Genomic DNA, 23,293 nt, shown 5'->3' on the forward strand with positions numbered 1-23,293 from the left:
GGAAACAGGCTCAGAAAAATCTGTTTAAAGCTATACCGTAAGTGGTAACTAGCATTAAAATGCTTTCATCTTTTCAGTGGGTCAGTTTCCAAATAACATCTAAATAAAATCATCTCTTTTTTGAGGAAGAAATGAAATTGAAAATATAGTGAAACTATCTGCTCTAGGTCTGACATTGATGTCAAAATAAATAGGATCTATACATCAAATTCTCTTTAACACTTTTTAAATTCTTCTTATCTCACTGGGAGAATCAATTTCAGAGGAGGGAAAAGATTAATACAATGTTTAACCAAACATCTACATAAGAGGCGGTAGTAATTATTCATTTAAATGAAGTTTTCTAAAGAATGGCCAGTAGGCTGGATGAAAATGAAACAGGAAGATGATAGCTTAGAGTTGTTCTCTGGGACAAGTGTGTTAATCATTTAAAGATGGGAAAATAACCACATGGTCAGTGTTCCCAGGAGAGAGAGTTCTTCACTTTTATCATTGGGAAAGACTGGACTTCTCAGAGCCATTTCTCATGGAAATGGTGTCAGCCGCAACTGGCATCTTCACAGTTCCTTGAGCATGCCAAGCGTGCTTCAGTCCTAGAGCCTTGTCCCCGCAGCGCCCTGTGCCTGGAAGGCTCCCCTCCATATCTGCCAAGCCAACCAGAACTTCCATGTACATTTATTTTCAACTACAAAATGAAAAGGAGCTCTAATGTTTGGAAAATGAAAATGTGACTCGCTCAGTAGTGTCTGACTCTTTGCAACGCCATGAACTACCGCCGGCCAGGCTGCTCTGTCCATGGAATTCTCCAGGCAAGAATACTTGAGTGGGTTGCCATTCCCTTCTCCAGGGGAGCTTCCCAACCCAGGGTTCAAACCTGAGCCTCCTGCACTGCAGGCAGATTCTTTACCATCATGGATTGACATCAGTACCCTGTGTCCAGTCTGGTCCGGACAGTTAGGAATTTCATACAGTACTTGACGTGACCCCACTGAATAGGTTCACCTCCTAGCATGGCAGAGGGGAAAGAAGCTTCCTCATATGTTCCTTCTTTTGTAGTATATTATGTTTTATGGTGCTTGATTCAATGAATTTCCATGTTATTATCTAGCAATAGTTTTAACTCTCACAAAATGGCACAAGTTTTAAAATATTCCTGAAAGGCAACTATTGATTAAAAATAACACTTACATTTCAGCCACAAGAGAAAAAGAGTTGACCCTCCTCTATATTCCTTTAGAAACTCTTCATCAGCCATGGAGTGAGATTAAACACAATTATTATTTAATCATATGTGACAGGTAGGTAAAATATTCAGAATTACTAAGAACACTATTTAGAATATGGATTTATATCCACTGTTGTTAGAGAGGAACTTTGTCTTATTGTGCTATATGATATTACTTAGTGTGAAGTAGTCAGGACTAAGAAGATATATAATAACTAAGCATCAAAAACTTCCAAATTTGTTTTTTCAACAATGGCTGAAGTCAGGCAGTACTCAATGTAAAACATGACAGAATTAAACCAAACCATAATGTTTAGAAAGCTCCTCATGGATGCATTTAAAAATTGTTTAAAATAATACAATAGCGGCAACAAACCAAGATGTATTTTTATCAGCAAATATTGTTGAAGATGTAAAGAAAAAAGAACTAGGAAACTGGTAGAAATAATATTAGAACAAACTATGTGGAGGAGGAGTTTTGCTGTGAAGTTAAATTAAAGAACATGTTTCTGGCATGTCCTGGACTATTTTCTTGATTCTGTTTCAATACTGAAATAGATGAACTACTCCTTTGGAAAGCCAATAAGGAAAAATACTGGAGATAGGTTCTCAAAATAAATGAATTCTTTAATTTTTTAAAAAAATCAGTGTTTTATGGGGAAAAAAATGTAAATAAGGCCACTGATGAAGTACCAGCTCTAACAGGGATTAACAAAGACAAAATTCTTGGAGAGGTTCATGAAATGCCTCATATAAAATTCATTCAGTGCATTATTTTTAGGCAAGTTAAATTGAAGAGAAAAGCAAAATGAAAAGAAGGGCAAAAGAGGTGCAGGATGTCATCAATATGGCTGATTTTATAAGAACTCACACTTAATACATACTGGTGTCTATAAATCATGTTGCAGTGATTATAGAGAGTCCCGGTGTCTATACACCATGTCGCAGTGATATAGAGAGTCCCGGTGTCTATACACCATGTCGCAGTGATATAGAGAGTCCCGGTGTCTATAAATCATGTTGCAGTGATATAGAGAGTCCCGGTGTCTATACACCATGTCGCAGTGATATAGAGAGTCCTGGTGTCTATACACCATGTTGCAGTGATATAGAGAGTCCCAGCGGCCCTTCAGAGCCTGTGCTTTGGCGCCTCACTGGCCTCCATCCTGGATGCCTGAACCTGCTCTACCACCTTAAGTTACTCACCTAACTTCTCTAAGGTTCAGTTTTCTCTCTCTTTTTTTTTTTTAAAGGATAGTTAAGGATATTGTGAATGATATAATATATAAAGCACTTAAATCTACAGAAGATTTTTTTTTTTAACATTATGGTTATTTTGATGACTATGATGGGAAGACTTTGAAGTATTTTAAGCAGTGGTATAGCAAGTGATTTAGAAAAGTCTCTCCGGCAGCTCACTGTAGCATGAACCTGAGGAATGTGAAACCCTAAGCAGAGAGACAGTTAAAATGCCCAGCTAGTCATCTAAGAAACAGTTGCAGAGGGCCTGAGCTGAAGGAGCAGGAGTAATCACATATGGAGCAGGAAGTGAGTGAGCCGTGGAGGAGGTGCAGTCGGAACTCAGTTCCCACCGCAATGTGCCCTAAACTATATGACAAAATTCTCAAGCATGGTCTTACTGCTAGAAATTTTTGCTTCAAAATAAAGTAGCATGGGAGTTCCCTGATGGCCAGTGGTTAGGACTTGGTGCTTTCATTGCCATGGTCCCAGGTTCAATCCCTGGTCAGGGAACTAAGATTCTGCAAGCTGCTTGGTGCAGCCAAAAATAAAAATAAAGGAGCAAGTCGTATTTGTTAAGAAGACATGGGAAATCTGATCAGAAAAAAAAAATGTAATCTGTTCTTCAGAAGACAGAATTACCAAAGTTTCTAGTCTATTTCTATTTCATTTCCTAAATTATTTGTTCCAGAAATAAAAGCTACAAATAAAATGATCTGACACTAATTTAAATTATAACATACTTAATGTCAGAACAGAAGAAGTAAGTTTGGTTTACGGGGCCACAACAATCTTTCCACCATGGTCTGTTTAGGTCCTTCATTTCGTCTTAACCAGCTGTTCAAGCTACACTTAACCCAAAAGTATCGTGTGTAGAAGCTTAGAAGACATACCCTGGAGCCAAACTGGCTCTAAACTATGAGACAGACAAACCCAGGTCTGGCTCTACTGCTTATGAGACCTGAGGATGTCACTTAACCACTTTCTGCCTCTGAAATGGGATCTTAAATGGGGTAACCTCACTGAGTTCTCTCGTTATATTTAAAAGGTGATTAAAGAAGTGCCCAGCAATCCATAAGTATCAATATGAGTTTCTTGAAATTATCTCCAGAAGGTACTGTTAAAGGCAATAAGATGTTTGGAGGAAAATGATACTCTGACCATTATTATAGATTTCTTCTGGAAAAAATAATGCATCCCCAAAAGATGAAATTCAAGCCATGTAAGTTTTGATAAAGGAAGCATGGGGCTTCCCTGGTAGCTCTGCTGGTAAAAAATCCACCTGCAATGTAGGAGACCCCAGTTTGATTCCTGGGTCAGGCAGATCCCCTGGAGAAGGGATAGGCTACCCATTCCAGTATTCTTGGGCTTCCCTCGTGACTCAGACAGTAAGGAACCTGCCTGCAATGTGGGAGACCCGGGTTCAATCCCTGGGTCAGGAAGATCCCCTGGAGAAGGCAAATGGCAACCCACTCCAGCATTCTTGCCCAGAAAATTCCAAGGACAGAGGAGGCTGGCAGGCTGCAGTCCATGGGGTCAAAAAGAGTCAGACACAACTAAGCGACTCACACTTTAGACTGAGCAACTCACACTTTATAGACTAAGTGGGATCAGACAGAAGATAAGCGCATAGTTCAGTTCAGGAAAATTCATCCACAACATTGTTTTATCATTGTAGTACCTACACTATTTCCAAAGTGGGAAAGTTAGTCTTGGGTGAGTAAGACTATGGAAACCAAAACCCAATGGATAGGAAAACTATTTGTTACATAATCAAATAACACATCTTGTGTTTATAATGTTTCGAATAGTAAATCCACCACATTTTTTACTTTATCTGAAACACACCATATTTATATACCAGTTAAGGATAACTACAGCCAGACCATCGTAACACCAAACTGCATCTACTGTGGCTGATGATCTGCCACATGCCAACGGAGTTCACAAAGACTTTGAAGACACAGTTTGTTGACAATGTGGCCATCTCTGCTTTTTAATAATAAGAAAAGAATGGTAAATAATTCAGAAAAATAAAGTGCCTAAGGTAATTCAATACTATAAATATGTTCTCATTGAGATGGTCAAACAATGAAATATCCCCCAAAGATCTAACATTATTTCTGTTTCTCAGATGAGCTTTTAACTTCATGAAGTTGTTTATTCTTTCAGATTGTTTAATGAAGATGATGCATGCATTCTCCATTTCCTTTTACGAAAACCTCATGGCATTTGGTTTCTTCACGAATCTGTTAGAACAGACACAATAAACATTGGAGGCCATATATTTTTCAGGTTTATTTACAAGTAAGCCAGTTCCCTTTCCAGTCTTGTCTCTCATTGCATGTTAGCTCAGAGATGCGTTTCCTGTAATCCTTGTCCTCAGGCCCAATAAATGAAGAAATCATTACAAATGGTTTTAAAGATCAAATCTTAGATAGGTGACATTCTATTTGATACAATTCTGTATTGAAGTCACTGCAATTTTCAGCATTACTAAATGATAGACAGTTCTTTAACAACTGGACTGCCAGGGAAGTCCCAGTTGGTGATAAGTTTCCAAGCTAACATACATCAAGTACGTGTGATTGATAATATGAACCTGAGTTACGGAATCGATGTTTTTGAGAAGTATCTTTCATTTGGTTATAAACATGAAACTATTTTATTTCTTCCAGTAACTGTTTTCAACTGCCATAAAGCCAAATCCCTCCCTTAATAATTCAGATCCCATGCCTTTTTGGTGGCTTTTGGTTATTAAAACAGTCTAGTCCAAATACAGCTTTGATCTAGCATCTATCTCTAAGCTCTCTCCCTAAGTACGGTAGCTGGCTCCTGGCTCCAGGGCTTGGCAAGAGGCAGAGAGTGTTGTCTGCTCTCTACCAGCTTCCCTCCTACTCCTCCTAGGTTGAAGGCAGGAAGGAAGACTGAAGCAGGAGGGGGAAGGTAGATCTATTTATTCACAAGTGAACGTTGTAGCATTTCTCTTTGTTGGTTTTTGTACTTCTTTGGTTAATGTCTAGTGGCCATCACTGTCCTTTCTGCAGCTGGTGTCCAAATGCTGGGACACTTATGTGGTTTCTTCTAGGAGCCAGGAGGGTTTCACCCTGCACGGTTCCCTAACAGAAGAAACAGGGCTCCTGCCCAACACTTCTCTGTCCCTTCCAAGGCCCAAGTAGTTCCTCAAGATGCCAGCCTGCTCCTGCTGGCCCTGGCTAAGAGTTTGGCCTTTCTAGGTAGGCCAAGCAAGATGGCTCAAGTCCCACCAATGCCTTTCTGTGACAGTCATTCATCCAGAGGAAATGGAAGAATTCATCCAGAGGAATGAAAGTTCCTACTTGTCCATTCATTCTCACTCTATCCCTGTCTCTTCTTCTCTCTCCTTTTCCCTCCCCCACCCCCCGCTCCATCTTTCTCCAGTTTTACTTCCCTACCTGCCTCTCCCTACCTCCATCCCACTGTTCATACAGGCACTAGGCAGGCCACCAACTGCAATGACAGAGAAGACATCCTATGAAGGATGCACCTGGAACGGTTCCTGGCACAAGATAAATGTGAGCTCCATATGGACTCTGTCTAGATAATGGCAAAGTTCATGCACAGTCACGGTCATTATTTTATCTCATTGTCTTTCAACAGTGATGTCTTAAAACATGCAAGTCCAAAATAAAAATTTTATGTAACATCTGCTTAATAGATCTAGCTAGAGTGCATGGATTTCTATAAGTATAGATGTTTTTAAAATTTCTTGAAAGTGCTCAAAACATCAATAAAAATTCAGTGATCAGTCATATTTACTAATAAAGATATCCCTAGCTTTCCATATGTAGTAAGGAGGATTTATCCCAAAAGGTACATATTCAAACATCAAATATTTCCTATTTTTCCCTTTCGAAATCACTGTTTCTTGAATTTATTCTATTTGAAGCATTTTGATATCTCCCTGATGGCACTAAGGGATATGAATTATGTATTTGAATGTACTTTGCCTAAATACTTTATATTCAGACATTTAAAAAGAGGATATACAATAATAGCTAAGAATCATTAACTCCAACTTACCCGCATAAAATGGATGATTGTAATTTCTCATCTAAATTTTAATGGCCATTTGAAACTCTGAATTAAAATTCATTTTAATAAGTATCATAGTGGTCTATACTTTTGAAGAAAGCTTCCATTTCTAAACATTAAAACTCATGAAGAATAAACAGTCTAAACATTTTTTGTTCTTTATTTTCAAAATGTGAGTTACTTCCAAATGGTTCATAAGATTTGTTCGCAAAACAAAAACTTCTCCCTGTTTCTTTATGTGGCAATATTCTGAAGTGATTTTCCAAGAGTATGTCCAGAGACATGCCATGTAAGTACATGTTCCAAAAAATAGAGTTTTGTAAAGTAAAAGTGCTAACAGACTTTTTATAAGGACATCTGCACACACACAGTGGGGTTTTATGTTGTAATTATGGCTGTATACATTTTTTTCTGTGGGTAATCTCTTAGAAATATACCTTGCAAGAGTACTATCTTACTACAGTGTATTAGAAATGTTTGCTTCCCATCACATGTATTTAGAACATAAATAAAAAGATATATACACATTTAAAAACCTGGACAATGTTACCGATTCTTTGGGCTTTTTAGAAATTCAATTTATCTTGAAAACAAAACAGAACTTTATGGCCTTGAGTTTCCATATCAATGAAAAATTTTATCTTTAATATTTCTACAGTGATCTTTGAAAGTTGGGGTTCACCTACAGTTCAACCAGCCAGCCAAATACTAAAAACATTTGAATATCTTTCAAAAACGACTAAACATGTCACTAGGAGGATATTTACTGGGAATTATAAAGCTATTAAATTTCTGATCATTCTTAATAATATTAGACTAGTTTTTCTTTTGCTATTTCAGCTTGCTAAATTTTCATTCTATATAGAATTATTGAAAATCTAAATACTAGGTATTTACAATGAACCAAAAATTTGTTGTTATCTATAGAGCTTCTTTGTGGCATACCCATTTTAAAAGGTACCCATTTAAGCACTGTCTGAAATTTTCTTTTCTTTGAAAATATTCTCTTCAATTCCCAAATTATTCCTTTGCATGTTCTTCAAAACTGAGAATTTTGGTTGCCAGCAATCATCCCCTCCTTAGCGTTTCTATCTCCTTCCTCCACATCCTCCTACTTGGAGGTAACTTGGTTCTAGTAAGTTTTCACCATTCCTTGGAAAAGGAGAAAATCAAGCAACATATACATTACCTTGATCTCAATGAGAGACCTTTACTGGAATCAAGTTGACTTCATGTTTTGAATGAAAAACAGTGATCCCACTGAGGCTATGGCCTTGATAACATAGAGAGTGACCAACACTTTGTTCCAAGGCTTTTCTAGGGCAAATAATGCTAGTAATAAATTAAATATAATATTTTTTAATTAAGTATAAAACCAGACCAAGAAAAGTGGGCATTGCTACAGTAATTTAAAAATTATGTCCTCTTTAGAAGGCTCTCTAGTCACTTTTTACATGTGGAAAAAAAATTATAGATTATCTCTCTCTTTTACACACACACACACACAACAGTTAAGGCAAACATCCAGGTGCTTTCATAATATTTTAAATCAGTAACTTTATAGTAACACAAACTAAAAAAAATTAAAGCAAACATCCTGATGCTTTTTTATAATGATCTTTTTAAAACTAAAAATATATTTCCTAGATTTTGAGGAAAGATGATTTTGGGGAGAGCAGGAATGAATTTTTTGACCCTTATTCGAACTAACAGCCTCTCTGAATCCTGATAATAGAGAGCTTTCAGCAGAGAAACGCCTCCAAAGCACCCTTCATGAGCAATTTGCTTCAATTCTTCAAAAAATCACCACTCAGTGGTGCCACTTTGAAATAAGCACATCAAGAACTGAGGAAAACCCATTCTATTTTGTAGGTATGGCTATGAAAGAGCTACCAAGAATCATAGCTTCTAGCCACTTCTGTCCCCACATTTTAACTGGTTGGCAAGTGATTCTAAAATTGTATACTAATAGGGCTGTAGAAAATTCAAACAAATAGAACCTCACTAATGGTAGAGTCCAGTTTCCAATGTACTTCTCCTCTTTCCCACCCCACTCAAAATCTTTGTCTCTTTCTTCTTCTACACACACACACACCGCCCCCAAAAGAGTTAGGAAGAGTGATCTGTCTCAGGACCAGCTGCATGTTAGATCAGAGCTGGAATTAGAACCCAAATCTCAGTGACAGGAGCTGGCCAACTGCTATTCTAGACTCGGGACAAATCCACTTCGGGCTCATGAATTCTACATATGCTGAATTAGGCATTAATATTTTGTCTGATGTTGCCTACCATTGACTCCTAAAGAAAAACAATGAAACCAACAACCTTTGTACCTTTTAATCACTCTGCCAGTTCCAAACCTAAGACCAAAGACCCAAGGCAGGTTACTTAGCTTTGGAAGGTTCGTTCCTTATCTAAAATTAGCAGGTTGAACTGGGGATCTCTGAGAAACTTTTCAGTTCTAAAAATGTCTGCTTTTCATCTGCCCTTTTATGCTTCATCCTTGATGTTTGAAATTTTCACTAGGTGGCAGGATTCCACCATCACATTTTGAAAGGATTTTCTGAGGAAGCCTGGGTGCAGAAAATTTCAAAGAAACTCCTTTCTTCACAGTGAACATAAATTAAAAAAAAAAAAAAGCCAAAGGAAAAGAAGAATAACTACAAAGGCCTACGGTCCATATATTTCATGAGGATCTAGATCCATTTTCAATGTAAGTATAAAATAGAAAATTAATCAAACGTTCTTTCCTAGGTACTTCAATTTAGTATTAAAATTGGGTAAAAGTCTGCTTTTTCTCATGTATTTTAAAATTGGTTTTAGCTGAATCACAATTAGACAATACCGGATCCCCTCAAGCAAACTGGTAAGCATATTGAGCTAAGAAAGAAAGCAATCTAATGGAAATAAAAACACCTAAAATATTTTAAATCATTATAAGATGCATTTCAAAGTTAACCCCTAAGTTATTTACAATATATTTCCAGTGTCTGTGAATTTTATTTTGAGCACTTAACAAGATGAATGCACATGATGGACCAGGGTACTTAGACTTTTGCATTTATAAGCCAAATCCTTATAAGAATATTCTTTCAAATAAATTTATGAGATCTTCATATTTTAAAAAATCATTGCCCCAAGATGGCCTTCTCATGGATGCTGTATGATAAATGTCATTAACAATACTTTATAAGAGTCCCCAAAATAGCCAAGCCAATTGGTTATACTGAGCTGAGCGTTTCTCCTCAGCCAGAGCCAAGTAAAGGGACATGAAACAATAACAACTGTGGATTCTAAGACTGCCTAGAAGAAACGTTCCCAAGTGTCTTGCTGGTTGCCAGAGAAGCAGCTGATTAGGCTTTTCTTCAGCTGATAAAATATAGCACTCTTTCCCCACCCCATTAATGACTGATTAATTACATATGTGCTATATGTTACTCTCCAAAGTTTTTCTGAAGGAAAAAAACCCCCAAAAACCCACACCCAAGAAGAATTCAGCGTCAGCATCACAATCAAACTAATATAGAGACCTCTGAATCAGAACTTGAATAAACCACCACCAAGTTGCTTTTATCCCTTCTCTCCCAGCCCAGAACAAGGTGTGATAGCCCATCTTTGGTGGTCCTACCTTAGCGACTTGTAAGGGCTGCTGCTGCTCCTTGCCACCTTGCAATCGGAACCCCCAGGGCGCCCCTCCGGTCATGGAAATGCAGATAAAATCCCCCGTGCCCATTTTCTTCTTTTAGTCGGGTAGCATGAAGAGCTTGAAAAGACAGACGGAGCCTGGGTGCCGTTGAATCTCTGTGCTCAGCTTCGGGCTCGCGCCGAGGAGGCAGCACTGGGGCGCACAGAGCCTCCGCTGCAGCCGCCGCCGCTACCCCGGCTGCCGCTTCGAATTTGCGCCGCTAATGGGATCATTCACCCGGCGGCAGAGGCGCTAGAGGCATCAGGGACACAGCCCACTCTTGCGTCACGCTCCTTTGCTCAGCCCACCTTCAGGAAACGGGAAGAGCCTCACACACAAGATAACGTCCCCATTTTGCGGCGAGATGGAGGGGGTGGGGGGGTGGGGAACGGGAGCAAAAGTTCTCTAGCTCTAACTGATTAAACCCCAGCCCTCAAATGAAAGAATGAGAGAAACACATTGAATAATTCTATAAATAGTAGAGGACACATGAAGGTTTTGATCTCCAGGCCACAAGTGACATCCTAAAATATGAGCTCTAAGGGTTGAACTACTAGATGATTAGATTCTCTCAAACAAATGTTTTGAGAATTACCACAGTAATGATGGAAACAGACAAAAGGGAATTTTTAAAAAATTATTATTTTTCTTAGCTTTGCTGTTTGCAGCCTGCAGAACTAGTCTGCAGGAAATAAAAGAAAGCAAAATATTTATTTAAAAAAAAAACGAAAACAAAAACCTTGTACTCCGAAAAGTACTTTCCCGAACTGGTACTTACATAGTTCAGAAGATGAAGAAGAGAGGCAGAAAGAGGGAGAGAGGGAAGCTACATTCTTATAACTATGTCTATTGCATGATTTGCTTTAAATTTAAATAGTGTTTCATTTTCTTCCTTCCTCAACAGAAAGGAAACTTCTTAAAACTGAATAGTCAGCCAACTGCATACAGTGTCACTGCATACAAGTTTCTTATTTTTATATAGTCTTTCATCAAGTGTTCTGAGTCTGGGTGGCCCAATATAAAACGGACTTTATATGTGGCTCAAAATAGTTTAATGTTTTGAATCTGAATATGACCTACCAAAAACTGTCCAAATGGAACATTTTTATTTTCCCATAACACTTTTATTTTCCATGACATTCCATATAAAAACACACTAAATAAAGGAGAGCCTGGGAAAGTGAGCATTACATGTGCCACCAGACCGCTGACTTCCAGTCTCTGCCTTTTTCATTACTCGGAAGCATCATACAATGAACATTTACACAGCTCTGCTCCCAGAACCTAAACATGCCAAATGATTTTATTTGTGTCTCATCCCTGGAGTAAGAAAGACCATGTAATCAGAAACCGTTGGCGCCGGAAGAGACCCTCCGAAGGTCCTGAGGACCAGACTCTCATTCCAAGTTTGCTTCTCTTTGGAAAGGTAAATTGACTTTACCAACATCTTTCTTTTAAAAAAAAGAATTTTGCAAGTACTGACATCCTAAAATAGGAACTCTGAGAACAAAAGAGAAAGAAAAGAACTTTTTTCATGTTTGTTCTTTCTGTCTCCTCCTCTCTTCCACTCCTCACCTACTCCAGTCTAGCTTCTGTCCCCACAACAGGAAAAACTCTCAGCAAGGTTACTTATTACCTTCTTGCTTTTCTGTAGCCCTTGCTCTTACTGACCACGTCCTCCTAAACTGTTTTCTCTTTTAGGCTTCCAGGACACAGCATGCTCTTGGCTCTGCTCTTGCCTCCCTAAACACTCCTGTCTCACTTTTGGCATTTCTTGGCTTCTACTCAGCCACTAATGTCGGTGTTCTGTGCCAGGGCCGTGTCCCGGTCCTTGTGTTTTCTCACTGTATACCATTGCTATGGGTCCTCTCATTCACACCCCAGAACCTAACCTTCCCCCTCAATCCCAGATATCTTTCCTTAACTCCAGGCCTGTGTATCCAACTGCCTAATAAACCTCTTTCTATGTGAATATATCACAGAAACTTAAAACTCCATATATTCAAAATCAAGTTTGTTATTTATTCTCAAACTTCTGTCTTCTCCTCCTATGTCCCCCATCTCAGGATAATTAACTAACCCATAACCTTTCTCTTATGCATGGCCCCTTCAACGCTGATGCTGGAGGCTGGAACTGGGGCAGCCGTGTTGTGACCATGAGGTAAAGCCAAGGGTAACAGTAAAGATTCCACTGCTGCCAAGTTAATGCCAATAACTATCCATCTCCAGTTCTCTTTATTGCACAGGAAAAATAACCCCTACTTTTAAAAACTGCTGGAGGTCCAGTTTATTCTTACTTGCAGCCAGCACACTCCTGACTGCATTGAATGGTGTTTCCATCTAACCAGTTCTTTCAGACAGAGAAATAGGAACTGACATGTTGCTATAATTTATTATTTATTCTATGTCAGAAACTTGACATAGAGTATTTTATTTCTTTGCATTTTTATCCTCAAAGCAGCTTTTCTAGGTAGTTATCTGCTGGGAGCGAGCTCCGCCCGTGGCAGAGGTCATGAGGAAGGAGGCTTGGCATACGCAAAGGCGGGATCGAGCCTCAGGGGTTCCCCTGGAAATTCTCGAGCATCTACCCCCCAAACCAGAGTCTGCCTACTTTCTGCTTTGTGCTTTCACCTACACCACTCTGACTTTACAGGGGGCTGTCCCCCACTACCTCTCTCTGAAAAAAGAGTTAGCTTACAGTTCCAGTTAATAATTCCTGGGTGTGACAGTGTTTCAACCTGCAAACTCCTTTGGAAGTCCTCTAGCCTGCCTGAATAGGTTTTTCCGGCCACATGTGATTGCTCAGAGCCTCCCAACTGTGAGAGGCATGAGATGTTCTAAACTGTCTAAATACAGATTCCTTTGATCAGTTAAAAGATTGATTAGAAATTGTATTGGTGAAGGGATTTTCACTTGTTGGGCCAATGTTTGCTGTTAGGTTTCCATATCCCTTACGTGCTGTGTCCCTGGCAGTGTATTGATTAATATAATTGGTCTAAGTAGTAGCTTTAATGTTTGTAACCTGGGACCCTTGAGTTAATTCTTTTTCTTGTTATAGCCCACCACACCTTTGCTCTGTAGGAATGCAACTTTATCGAATGCTTTTGGAGGGTGGCTCCTGACCAATCACCTTTAGAGAAAAATAAGTTTTCTGAAGAAAGGGTCTTAAAATGTTAACAGGCCTCTGGGCCAGAAGATGATGCAAATCACCTAAGCTTTTGCATATGATAAGTTTGCAGGAAGAAAGCCTGGCTTGCTGCATGACTCTACCCCTTCCACCATTATCCTCTATGCATAACTTAAGGTATAAAAACTACTTTGGAAAATAAAGTGCGGGCCTTGTTCACGGAAACTTGGTCTCCCCATGTCGTTCTTTCTCTCACCTTCTGGCTGAATTATTCAGCCTCTTTTCTCCACTGGATTTCCTCACTGAGCTATCCTTATTTCAGCCTCTTTTCTCCACTGAATTTCCTCACTGAGCTATCCTTATTCTATTACTCGTTATATCCTTAATTAACCTTTAATTAAGCAGTTGTTTCCTGATCCTCGCCGACGCCGTCCCCGCTTCGAATTCCCTGGATCCACCGGAGCTGGACCCCGGCATTTATCAATGTCTCCTTTTTGCTGGTAATTAGCTCAGCCTTAGAAGCTACATGTAGAGTTAGGATTTGAACCTTTGCCAGTACTGTTACCTGGAAAATCCCATGGATGGAGGAGCCTGGTAGGCTGCAGTCCATGGGGTCGCTAAGAGTCTGACATGACTGAGCGACTTCACTTTCACTTTTCACTTTCATGCACTGGAGAAGGAAATGGCAACCCACTCCAGTGTTCTTGCCTGGAGAATCCCAGGGACGGGGGAGCCTGGTGGGCTGCTGTCTATGGGGTCGCACAGAGTCGGACACGACTGAAGCGACTTAGCAGCAGCAGCAGCAGATACTTGAATTAAAAATATCTGTTCTTATCATTGCTATCCTATCTCCAGGCCTTAAATATTTCCTTATTCTCATCTCATGCATCCAATTACTCATTAAGACCTACAGCTCTAACTTCTTTTAATAAATAGATTACAAATCTGTGCCTTCATCCCATTTTCACTGGTATAATTGCTTCTGTCTCTGTGCTGGATTTCAGCAATCTTCTAACTAATCTCTCTGTCCTGGCCTTGCTTCCTCCTCAATTCATTTTTCACTCTATATAGCCAGTGTGAAATTACTGAAATGCAACATCTACCTTGTTTTCCCTCTTTTTTAAAAGTCTTTAAGGTTTCTTAGAAAAGTCAAGTTTCCTTTACATAGATAACACTTTCTGCCTCCCACTCCTCACTTCTCCTGCCTCTTCTCTCACCTTGAATTTTATGATTCAGACACACAGGATCACAGTCAGTTTCTCTAACTAGCTCTGTTTTTCCATCTCCTAAGGCATTCTTCCAAGCTCTCTAGTCCTCACCCACACACAGCTCACCTGATAACTTCTGTTCATCCTTTGGCTTCAGATTAGATATCATATTCTCCAGGAGTCTTTTCCTAACCCTCCCGCTCAGTGTCCAGGTGAGAGGCTCCCTCTATGGGTTACCATCACTCTGTATTTTTCCATTTCATCCTAATGGTCTCTTAAAATGAATCCTTTACTAGATTATTAACCTGTGAGATTAGGAGTCATTTCTGAATTGTATCCCCAAGTCTAGTACAGTTCCTGACACCTAATTGGTGCTCAATTATTATGAATACAATGAAAAAATAGATGATAGCCCAGAATAAAGGCATAGAAAAGAAGGCCAATGAGTTCTAATTTTTTTTTTCTTTCTCTCCACTTCATTTGACTTTCGAAAGCTGAAATAGAGCAGAATTCTTGAATTATACCATTTAGAGACCATGTAAAGTAGGTAATGGCTGCCACCTAACATTTTGCCTCTTCCCCATTGATAGCTATTAAGTTGGGTAAAATTGATCCTCCCACCGCAGCCAGCATGGATGATCTAAATAATAAGAGTAATCTTCTTTAACATAGAGATTAGTTCAGGAATGGGTGCAAATCTAGGCCTAAGTCAAGGACAGTCGTCTGGCCCCAGTGATTAATTTGTATGTGGTCCAACCAGAGGGAAGCTCAAGGCTTTTCCAGGCAGCTGTCAGGAGCCATGTCCACCCTTCGTGGATATCGATAGCAGTAGTGGAACCTAGGATGAGGATGAAAATCCACCAGGTGGTGGTGGGAGAGTCCTCCATGGGTCACTAGGCTCCTTTATATCCTTCTAGGTGTGTCGGAACTCGAGATCCTAATGCTCAGGGTTGTGTTTGCAGCATGCAGCCTTGAAAAATGTGGTAATTTCCCAGGCTTGCACAAAGAGCAAGTTAGCTAACTGATTGTTAGCCAAAAACAAAATAATAGCAACGGACTCATTAACTTTAGTGTTCCTTGCTGCTGCTGCGGCTAAGTCGCTTCAGTCGTGTCCGACTCTGTGCGACCCCATAGACGGCAGCCCACCAGGCTCCCCCGTCCCTGGAATTCTCCAGGCAAGAACACTGGAGTGGGTTGCCATTTCCTTCTCCAGTGTATGAAAGTGAAGAGTGAAAGTTAAGTCGCTCAGTCATGTCTGACTCTTAGCGACCCCATGGACTGCAGCCCACCAGGCTCCTCCATCCATGGGATTTTCCAGGCAAGAGTACTGGAGTGGGGTGCCATTGGCTTCCTTAGCCGTTGCGCAAACTTACTGTGTGTGTAGCATCCATCTGGGTCATACCACACCAATCCTGTGGAGTCTGAGGCAAGATTCACTGGTGTCAATAGACCGATGTTCATGCTGCTTGCTGCACCCTCGTAGTGAAGCTCTTTGTCTCCACCTAAGAGTCTCACATCTGCTTTCAGCACCCATGAAACAGTAACAGGGTAGCTTAGTAACTTGCAAGGAGGGTAAAATTAAATCCCAGGCCAGTGTGGTAAAACTGATATACTAGTAGAGGAATGGAAACAGAGCCCTGGTCAAAAACCACATAAGTCGGCTCTTAATTTTATTTGGGATGTAAGAATCATGTCAAGACCAAAATACATATTTTAAGGGAAAAATGTGTCTTAAGTGGTTTTGAAAATGATCTTCTTAGACTGGCTCTACTTCTGAACCATTTAAATTACTTAAGACTGTACCAGATGCTCTACTCTTCATTCATTCATTCATTTGGTTTTTATTCAGCTAATAATATTTATACTATCTTTCCCAATTTGGATAGCACATTAAGATTTCTGAGCCTAACAGAACTAGGAAGACATATTATGAAACAAAAATATTTATTAGGAATGACTTATTCTACAATCATTTTATGTTGGTCACCTATGCCTAATTTATGCCTTTTTTATTTTTCTAATTTAATTTTTCACTCAAATATAACTTTATATTTTGAGCTAATGTCTGTGATCCTTTGCTAACTATTCAAAAACAGAAGCTATTCTTTATCATGAATAATATAGTAACATTTTAAATTCTGGAGAAAAATAAAGCATCACAGTGAACTTAAGTTCACTTGTTCAGTCATGTCCAACTGTTTGCAACTCCATGGACTGCAGCACGCCACGCTTTCTTGTCCATCACCAACTCCTGGAACCTACTCAAACTCATGTCCATCGCATTGGTGATGCCACCCAACCAATCAATCCTCTGTTGTCCCCTTCTCCTCCCACCTTCAATCTTTCCCAGCATCAGAGTCTTTTCCAATGAGTCAGTTCTTCGCATCAGGTGGCCAAAGTATGGGAGTTTCGCTTCAGCATCAGTCCTTCCAATGAAAATTCAGGGTTGATTTCCTTTAGGATGGACTGGTTGGATCTCCTTGCAGTCCAAGGGACTCTCAAAAGTCTTCTACAACACCACAGTTCAGAAGCATCAGTTCTTAGGCACTCAGCTTTCTTTATAGTCCAACTCTCATATCCATACCTAACTACTGAAAAAACCATAGCCCTGACTAGATGGACCTTTGTTGGCAAAGTAATGTCTCTACTTTTTAATATGCTGCCTAGGTTGGTCATAACTTTTCTTCCAAGGAGCAAGCAACTTTAAATTTCATGGCTGCCATCACCATCTGCCATAATTTTGAAGACCAAAAAAATAAAGTCTGTCACTTTTTCCATTGTTTCCCCATCTATTTGCCATGAAGTTATGGGACCGGATGCCATGATCTTCGTTTTCTGAATGTTGAGTTTTAAGCCAACTTTTTCACTCTCCTCTTTCACTTTCATCAACAGGCTCTTTAGTTCTTTGCTTTCTGCCATAAGGGTGGTGTCATCTGCATATCTGAGGTTATTGATATTTCTCCCAGCAATCTTGATTCCAGCTTGTGCTTCCTCCAGCCCAGTGTTTCTCATGATGTACTCTGCATATAAGTTAAATAAGCAGGGTGACAATATACAGCCTTGACATACTCCTTTCCTGATTTGGAACCAGTCTGTTGTTCCATGTCCAGTTCTAACTCTTGCTCCTTGACCTGCATACAGATTTCTCAGGACGCAGGTCAGGTGGTCTAGTATTCCAATCTCTTTAAGAATTTTCTAGTTTGTGGTGATCCATGCAGTCAAAGGCTTTGGCATAGCCAATAAAGCTGAAGTAGATGTTTTTCTGGAACTCTCTTGATTTTTTGATGATCCAGCAGATGTTGGCAATTTGATCTCTGATTCCCCTACCTTGCTAAATCCACCTTGAACATCTGGAAGTTCACGGTTCACATACTGTTGAAGCCTGGCTTGGAGCATTTTGAGCATTACTTTACTAGCGTGTGAGATGAGTGCAATTGTGCAGTAGTTTGAACATTCTTTGGCATTGCCTTTCTTTGGGATTGGAATGAAAACTGACCTTTTCCAGTCCTATGGCCACTGTTGAGTTTTCCAAATTTGCTGGCATATTGAGTGCAGCACTTTAACAGCATCATATTTTAGGATTTGAAATAGCTCAACTGGAATTCCATCACCTCCACTAGCTTTTTTCATGGTGATGCTTCCTAAGGCCCACTTGACTTCACATTCCAGGATGCCTGACTCTAGGTGAGTGATCACACCATCGTGGTTATCTGGGTCATGAAAATCTTTTTTGTATAGTTCTTCTGTATATTCTTGCCACCTCTTCTTAATATCTTCTGCTTCTGTTAAGTCCATACCATTTCTGTCTTTTATTGTGCCCATCTTTGCATGAAATGTTCCTTTGGTATCTCTAATTTTCTTGAAGAGATCTCTAGTCTTTCCCATTTGATTGCTTTTCTCTATTTCTTTGCATTGACCACTGAGGAAGGCTTTCTTATCTCTCCTTGCTCTTCTTTGGAACTCTGCATTCAAATGGATATGTCTTTTCTTTTCTCCTTTGCCTTTTTCTATCTTTTCTTTTCTCAGCTATTTGTGAACAAACAATTCTTTTGGTTTCTGATCACAATTCCAATGTTTGTCTGTGAGGCAGGGATCCCCTACATCACCAACAAGCAAATCTCAGGACACCAGCAGGGTGTCCAAGAATTCAACTAAATTCTGACACTATCTACCAGGAGATAAGGCGCTCAGTCCCACAAGACTGTCCCCCCACCCTCACTCACACACCCCGCAGATGCCAGTTGCAATCCTATGTTCTTGCTTGTGCTTCTGACCAACTGACTATAGATCAGAGTTTCCAAGGACATCCCCCTCCTTGGATTTGATTAATTTGTTAGAGCGGCTCACAGAACTCAGGTAAACACTTACTTACATTTACCAATTTATTAACGGATATGTGATAAAGGATACAGATGAACAGAGGGAAGGGATGGGTAGTGAAGCGAGGGTACGTGGAAAGGGGCAGGGGCTTTCACGGCCTCTGCTAGGGGCACGACCCTCCTGGCACCTCCATATGTTCCCCTACCTGGAAGCTTCCCAGGCCCCATCCTTTTGGGATTTTATGGAGGCTACATCACACAGACATTATCAATCATTAACTCCACTTTCAGCCCCCTCGCTTCTCAAGAGAATGTGGGGGCGTGACCGAAAATTCTAAGCTTCTAATCATGGTTCGGTCTTTCCTGCAACCAGCCCTCAATCAGGAGCCATACAGGAGCTCGCCCAATGTCACCTCCTTAAAACAAAGGCACTCCCATCACCCAGAAAATTGCGAGGGTTTTAGGAGCTCTGTGGGAGGAACAGAGGTCAAAGGCCAATATTAGAACAAGAGACACTCCTAGTGTTCTTATCAGTTAGGAAATGACAAGGCTTTTTAGGAGCTCTGTGTCAGGAACTGGGGACAATGGCTAATATGTATTTTTTACTATTTCACAACATTATTGTAAAATTATGTGAAATTTAGAATAACCAAAACTGGAAAAATGTGCCACGATTTCACTATTTACACCAAACTTAAGTTTTCTTTCCTTTTGAGCCACCAAGACTTGGTGATTATTAAAGGGACTTTTAAAAAAAAGTAGCAGGCATCTTGCAACATTAGCTAATATATTTATGTTACCAGGGCTTCCCTGGTAGCTCATTGGTAAAGGATCTGCCTGCAATGCAGGAGACCCAGATCCAATACCTGCATTGGGAAGATCCCTTGGAGAAGAAAATGGCAACCCACTCCAGAGGGTTGGAGAATTCCATGGACAGAGGAGCCTGGCAGGCTATAGTCCATGGGGTCGCAGAAAGTCAGACATGACTGGGTAACTAACTATATATTTATGTGAGTTAAATTTGAATGAATCATCAAATGAAACCACATGGATGAAAATCCTTGTAGGACAAATACATATTAAAAGTTTCATTTTCAAAAAGCATACATTGTAAAAATGGTGTGTGTGTATGCTTGTGTGTGTATACTTTAGGACAATGAAGATGGAGTTAAACATGTTAGAAAAGATAGTTTTAGGCATTTGAATTTTCTGAAACACTGGAGGGCATTTGACTGTACCGTTAAGGAATGAAATACTATGACTCATGATGTCTGCTGACTATATCATTTTGCTACTTTATGGTTTTGCTAATAAATCTCCCTTTTTTGCATTTCAGATAGTACTGGATTATCTGAAACAGAAAAAAATAAAAAGATAATTTTTAAGGAAAAAACGTAAGGTAATGTCAATGAATTCTCAAAAATGAGATTTACCTTATAGCTTCTATATTTTTAAACAAACAACATCATTTTTCCACAGGTACAATCATTATTTGGAACTGTCACTAAATTATACCCTCCAAAATCAGTGTTAAATTTTAGAGCTTTGAAACAATGCATTTTGGTATTGTTGCTTTATTTTTCTCCCTGCAAAAAAATGACTGACAACAATTAGACATAAGATTATGTATCTGAGAAGAAATTAATATCCCAGACAAAGACAGTAAGATCTTTTCAAATGATTGTTCTTAACCTCTGGAGGAAACATGCTGGTCGGAATTAGTTACAGTTATTAGGTATACACATAATCGATATAATGCATAAACATTTGTTAACTCATATTTAGCAGTTATGCAACTCCCTGACTCCTGCAGAATTACTAATTCATCATCTGCTGACCCCGCTAGGGCCTGCTGCCCCTTGAGTGTTTGTGTTGTTTCCTGGAATGCACGTGTGTGAAATACCATGTGAGCAGGTGGTGTTGGGTTCTGCAACATTCCAGTGGAGGCAAGAAGGAGTCGTGTGAAAGCCACTCCAGGCCCTCCTAAAGGCATTTTCCCTGAGCTTCTATGTGCCCACTCTTGCTGAATGTGGTCTGGGGAGAAACCACTACTGTTGCTACTGCTGGTGACTTGAAGTCCCATCATGCAGGGTTACAGAACTAAAGAGATGCACACTAGCAACTCCTGCTTTCACACAAGGCCCAGAGTTGCTGCGTCGCCCAGCCTTATGGCCTCAGGGAGTAGTTTACTAGGACTCTATTATAAAGCACCACAGACCGAGTGGCTTCAAGAACAGGCATTTATTTTCTCACAGTTCTGGAGGCTTGAAGGCTGAAATCAAGGTTTCAGCAGAGCCTTCTAAGGCCTGTCTGCTTGCTTAGAGATGGCTGTCTTCTGCAAGCGTCTTCTCATGGTCTTCTGTCTGTACCTGTCTATGTCCTAATCTTGACACCAAGACCATAGACAGCTCAATGATCAGAGAAGGCAGTGATTGATAACCTGCTCCTCTGTTAAATTCTAAGTGTTATTTGCTCAGTCATATCCAGCTCTTTGCTACCCCATGGACTGTAGCCCAACCAGGCTCCTCTAACTATGGAATTCTCTAGGCAAGAATACTGGAGTGGGTAGCCATTCCCTTCTCCAGTGTATCTTCCTGGCTGAGGGATCAAACTTGGGTCTCCTGTATTGCAGGCAGATTCTTTACTGTCTGAGTCACCAGGGCAGCCCTATCACCTTTGCAAATTCCAGGGAGAAAGAGGCCCTAATAATACCTGAGATTGGCTTTCCAACCTGGTGAAATGGAGGACTGGAGTTGTTTTTATATTCTTGAGCTAATTAAAAAGATATTTATGCACTTTTGAGCTTATAGTTTGTTCATTCATTCAAAAATCATTTGAATGAATAAGGCCAGATCCTCTTCTAGGTTTAGGTGGTGTAGCTGTAAGCATCTTGGGCAAAATTCCTGCTCTCTTGTACCTGCATTTTACTGGAGACAAGTAAGTAAGTAAGTAAGTAAACAAAAGACAAGTAAGTAAGTAAACAAAAGAAAAGTAAACAAAATAGCTTCAGACAGAAATGAGAGCTAAAAAGAGAGGAACAGAGTGGCATGGCAGAGTAATGGGATGATACACAGGAGACCAGAAAAGGCTTCCCTGAGCTGAGACACAAAGAGTAAGAGAACAGTTATTTGAAAGGCAGGAAGAGTGGGAGGAAGAGCAAAAATATGCCTGGTCAGGGCAAAAAAAAAAAAAAAGAGAGAGAGAAAGATAGAGGTTAGTGTAGCTGAAGTGTAGTAGATGTAAACCCATTACTAGAGAGTCTAACATGAAGTTAATGAAGCTGGAACTCAGGACCCTCCCTTCCAAGATCCCTTCCAAAGTCCCGGAAGGAACACCAACAATGAACTCACATGTTCATATGCCTTTGTAAAATCTGCCAGAGTAAAATACTTGATCTGAATTCGGTTAAGACTGTGATCTCTTTTCACTCCAACTCCCCCTCCATGTAGTGATGGAACATTACTGAAATCCAGCTAAGGGGAAGATGAGTGGGAGCTTTGTTCAGCTTGGTTTTGATGGAATATATCTATGTGGTTCTTGGTCACGTTTACATCAAGCTGTTCCCAGCTGCACCAGCATGGGAATGAACAGCTCCCAGGCACACTCCCCCATGTCTTAGGCCAGTCTGCCTGGTGTGGAAACACTGAAGGACAGGGCCAGAGGACTTACTGTAACATCAACCGTTCTAAGGTGCTGACACCGTTAAGTTTGGGTAGTAGAGGAGAAACATAGATTGACATGTACAGCACCTACAGATTCGCCTGGAAACTTTTTCAGTAGCTAAACATAAAAATTGTCAGTGAAGAGTTAGTTTCTAAATGGTCCCTAGTCAAATGCAAAGCTGCCCCTTTCAGGAACGTGCTAGATGATACAGCACAGATCAGATCACATCAGATGAGTCTCTCAGTCGTGTCCGACTCTTTGCGACCCCATGAATCACAGCACGCCAGGCCTCCCTGTCCATCACCAACTCCTGGAGTTCACTCAGACTCACGTCCATCGAGTCAGTGATGCCATCCAGCCATCTCATCCTCTGTTGTCCCCTTCTCCTCCTGCCCCCAATCCCTCCCAGCATCAGAGTCTTTTCCAATGAGTCAACTCTTCACATGAGGTGGCCAAAGTACTGGAGTTTCAGCTTTAGCATCATTCCTTCCAAAGAAATCCCAGGGCTGATCTCCTTCAGAATGGACTGGTTGGATGTCCTTACAGTCCAAGGGACTCTCAAGAGTCTTCTCCAACACCACAGTTCAAAAGCATCAATTCTTCAGCGCTCAGCCTTCTTCCCAGTCCAATTCTCACATCCATACATGACCACAGGAAAAACCATAACCTTGACTAGATGGACCTTTGTTGACAAAGTAATGTCTCTGCTTTTGAATATGCTATCTAGGTTGGTCATAACTTTCCTTCCAAGGA

At 40.2% G+C, this 23,293-nt stretch overlaps 2 protein-coding genes across 3 annotated transcripts in view; both read right to left on the minus strand.

Annotated features, from left to right (window-relative positions):
• The window catches only part of SYNPO2 (synaptopodin 2), a 204,923-nt gene extending 194,404 nt beyond the window's left edge, over window positions 1-10,519 (minus strand). The window contains exon 1 of one of the 2 annotated variants that reach the window (XM_061421161.1): window positions 10,167-10,519. In XM_061421161.1, coding sequence (XP_061277145.1) covers window positions 10,167-10,271 — 105 coding nt within the window. In that variant the 5' untranslated portion in view covers window positions 10,272-10,519. The remainder of the gene's footprint in view (window positions 1-10,166) is intronic. The other variant, XM_061421160.1, reaches the window with a different exon arrangement.
• MYOZ2 (myozenin 2) overlaps window positions 1-23,293 on the minus strand; it is a 385,146-nt gene that overhangs the window by 327,163 nt on the left and 34,690 nt on the right. The gene's annotated exons all lie outside the window — the stretch shown is intronic.

Source organism: Bos javanicus, chromosome 6 (assembly GCF_032452875.1).
Source record: "Bos javanicus breed banteng chromosome 6, ARS-OSU_banteng_1.0, whole genome shotgun sequence".
Taxonomy (NCBI): domain Eukaryota; kingdom Metazoa; phylum Chordata; class Mammalia; order Artiodactyla; family Bovidae; genus Bos; species Bos javanicus.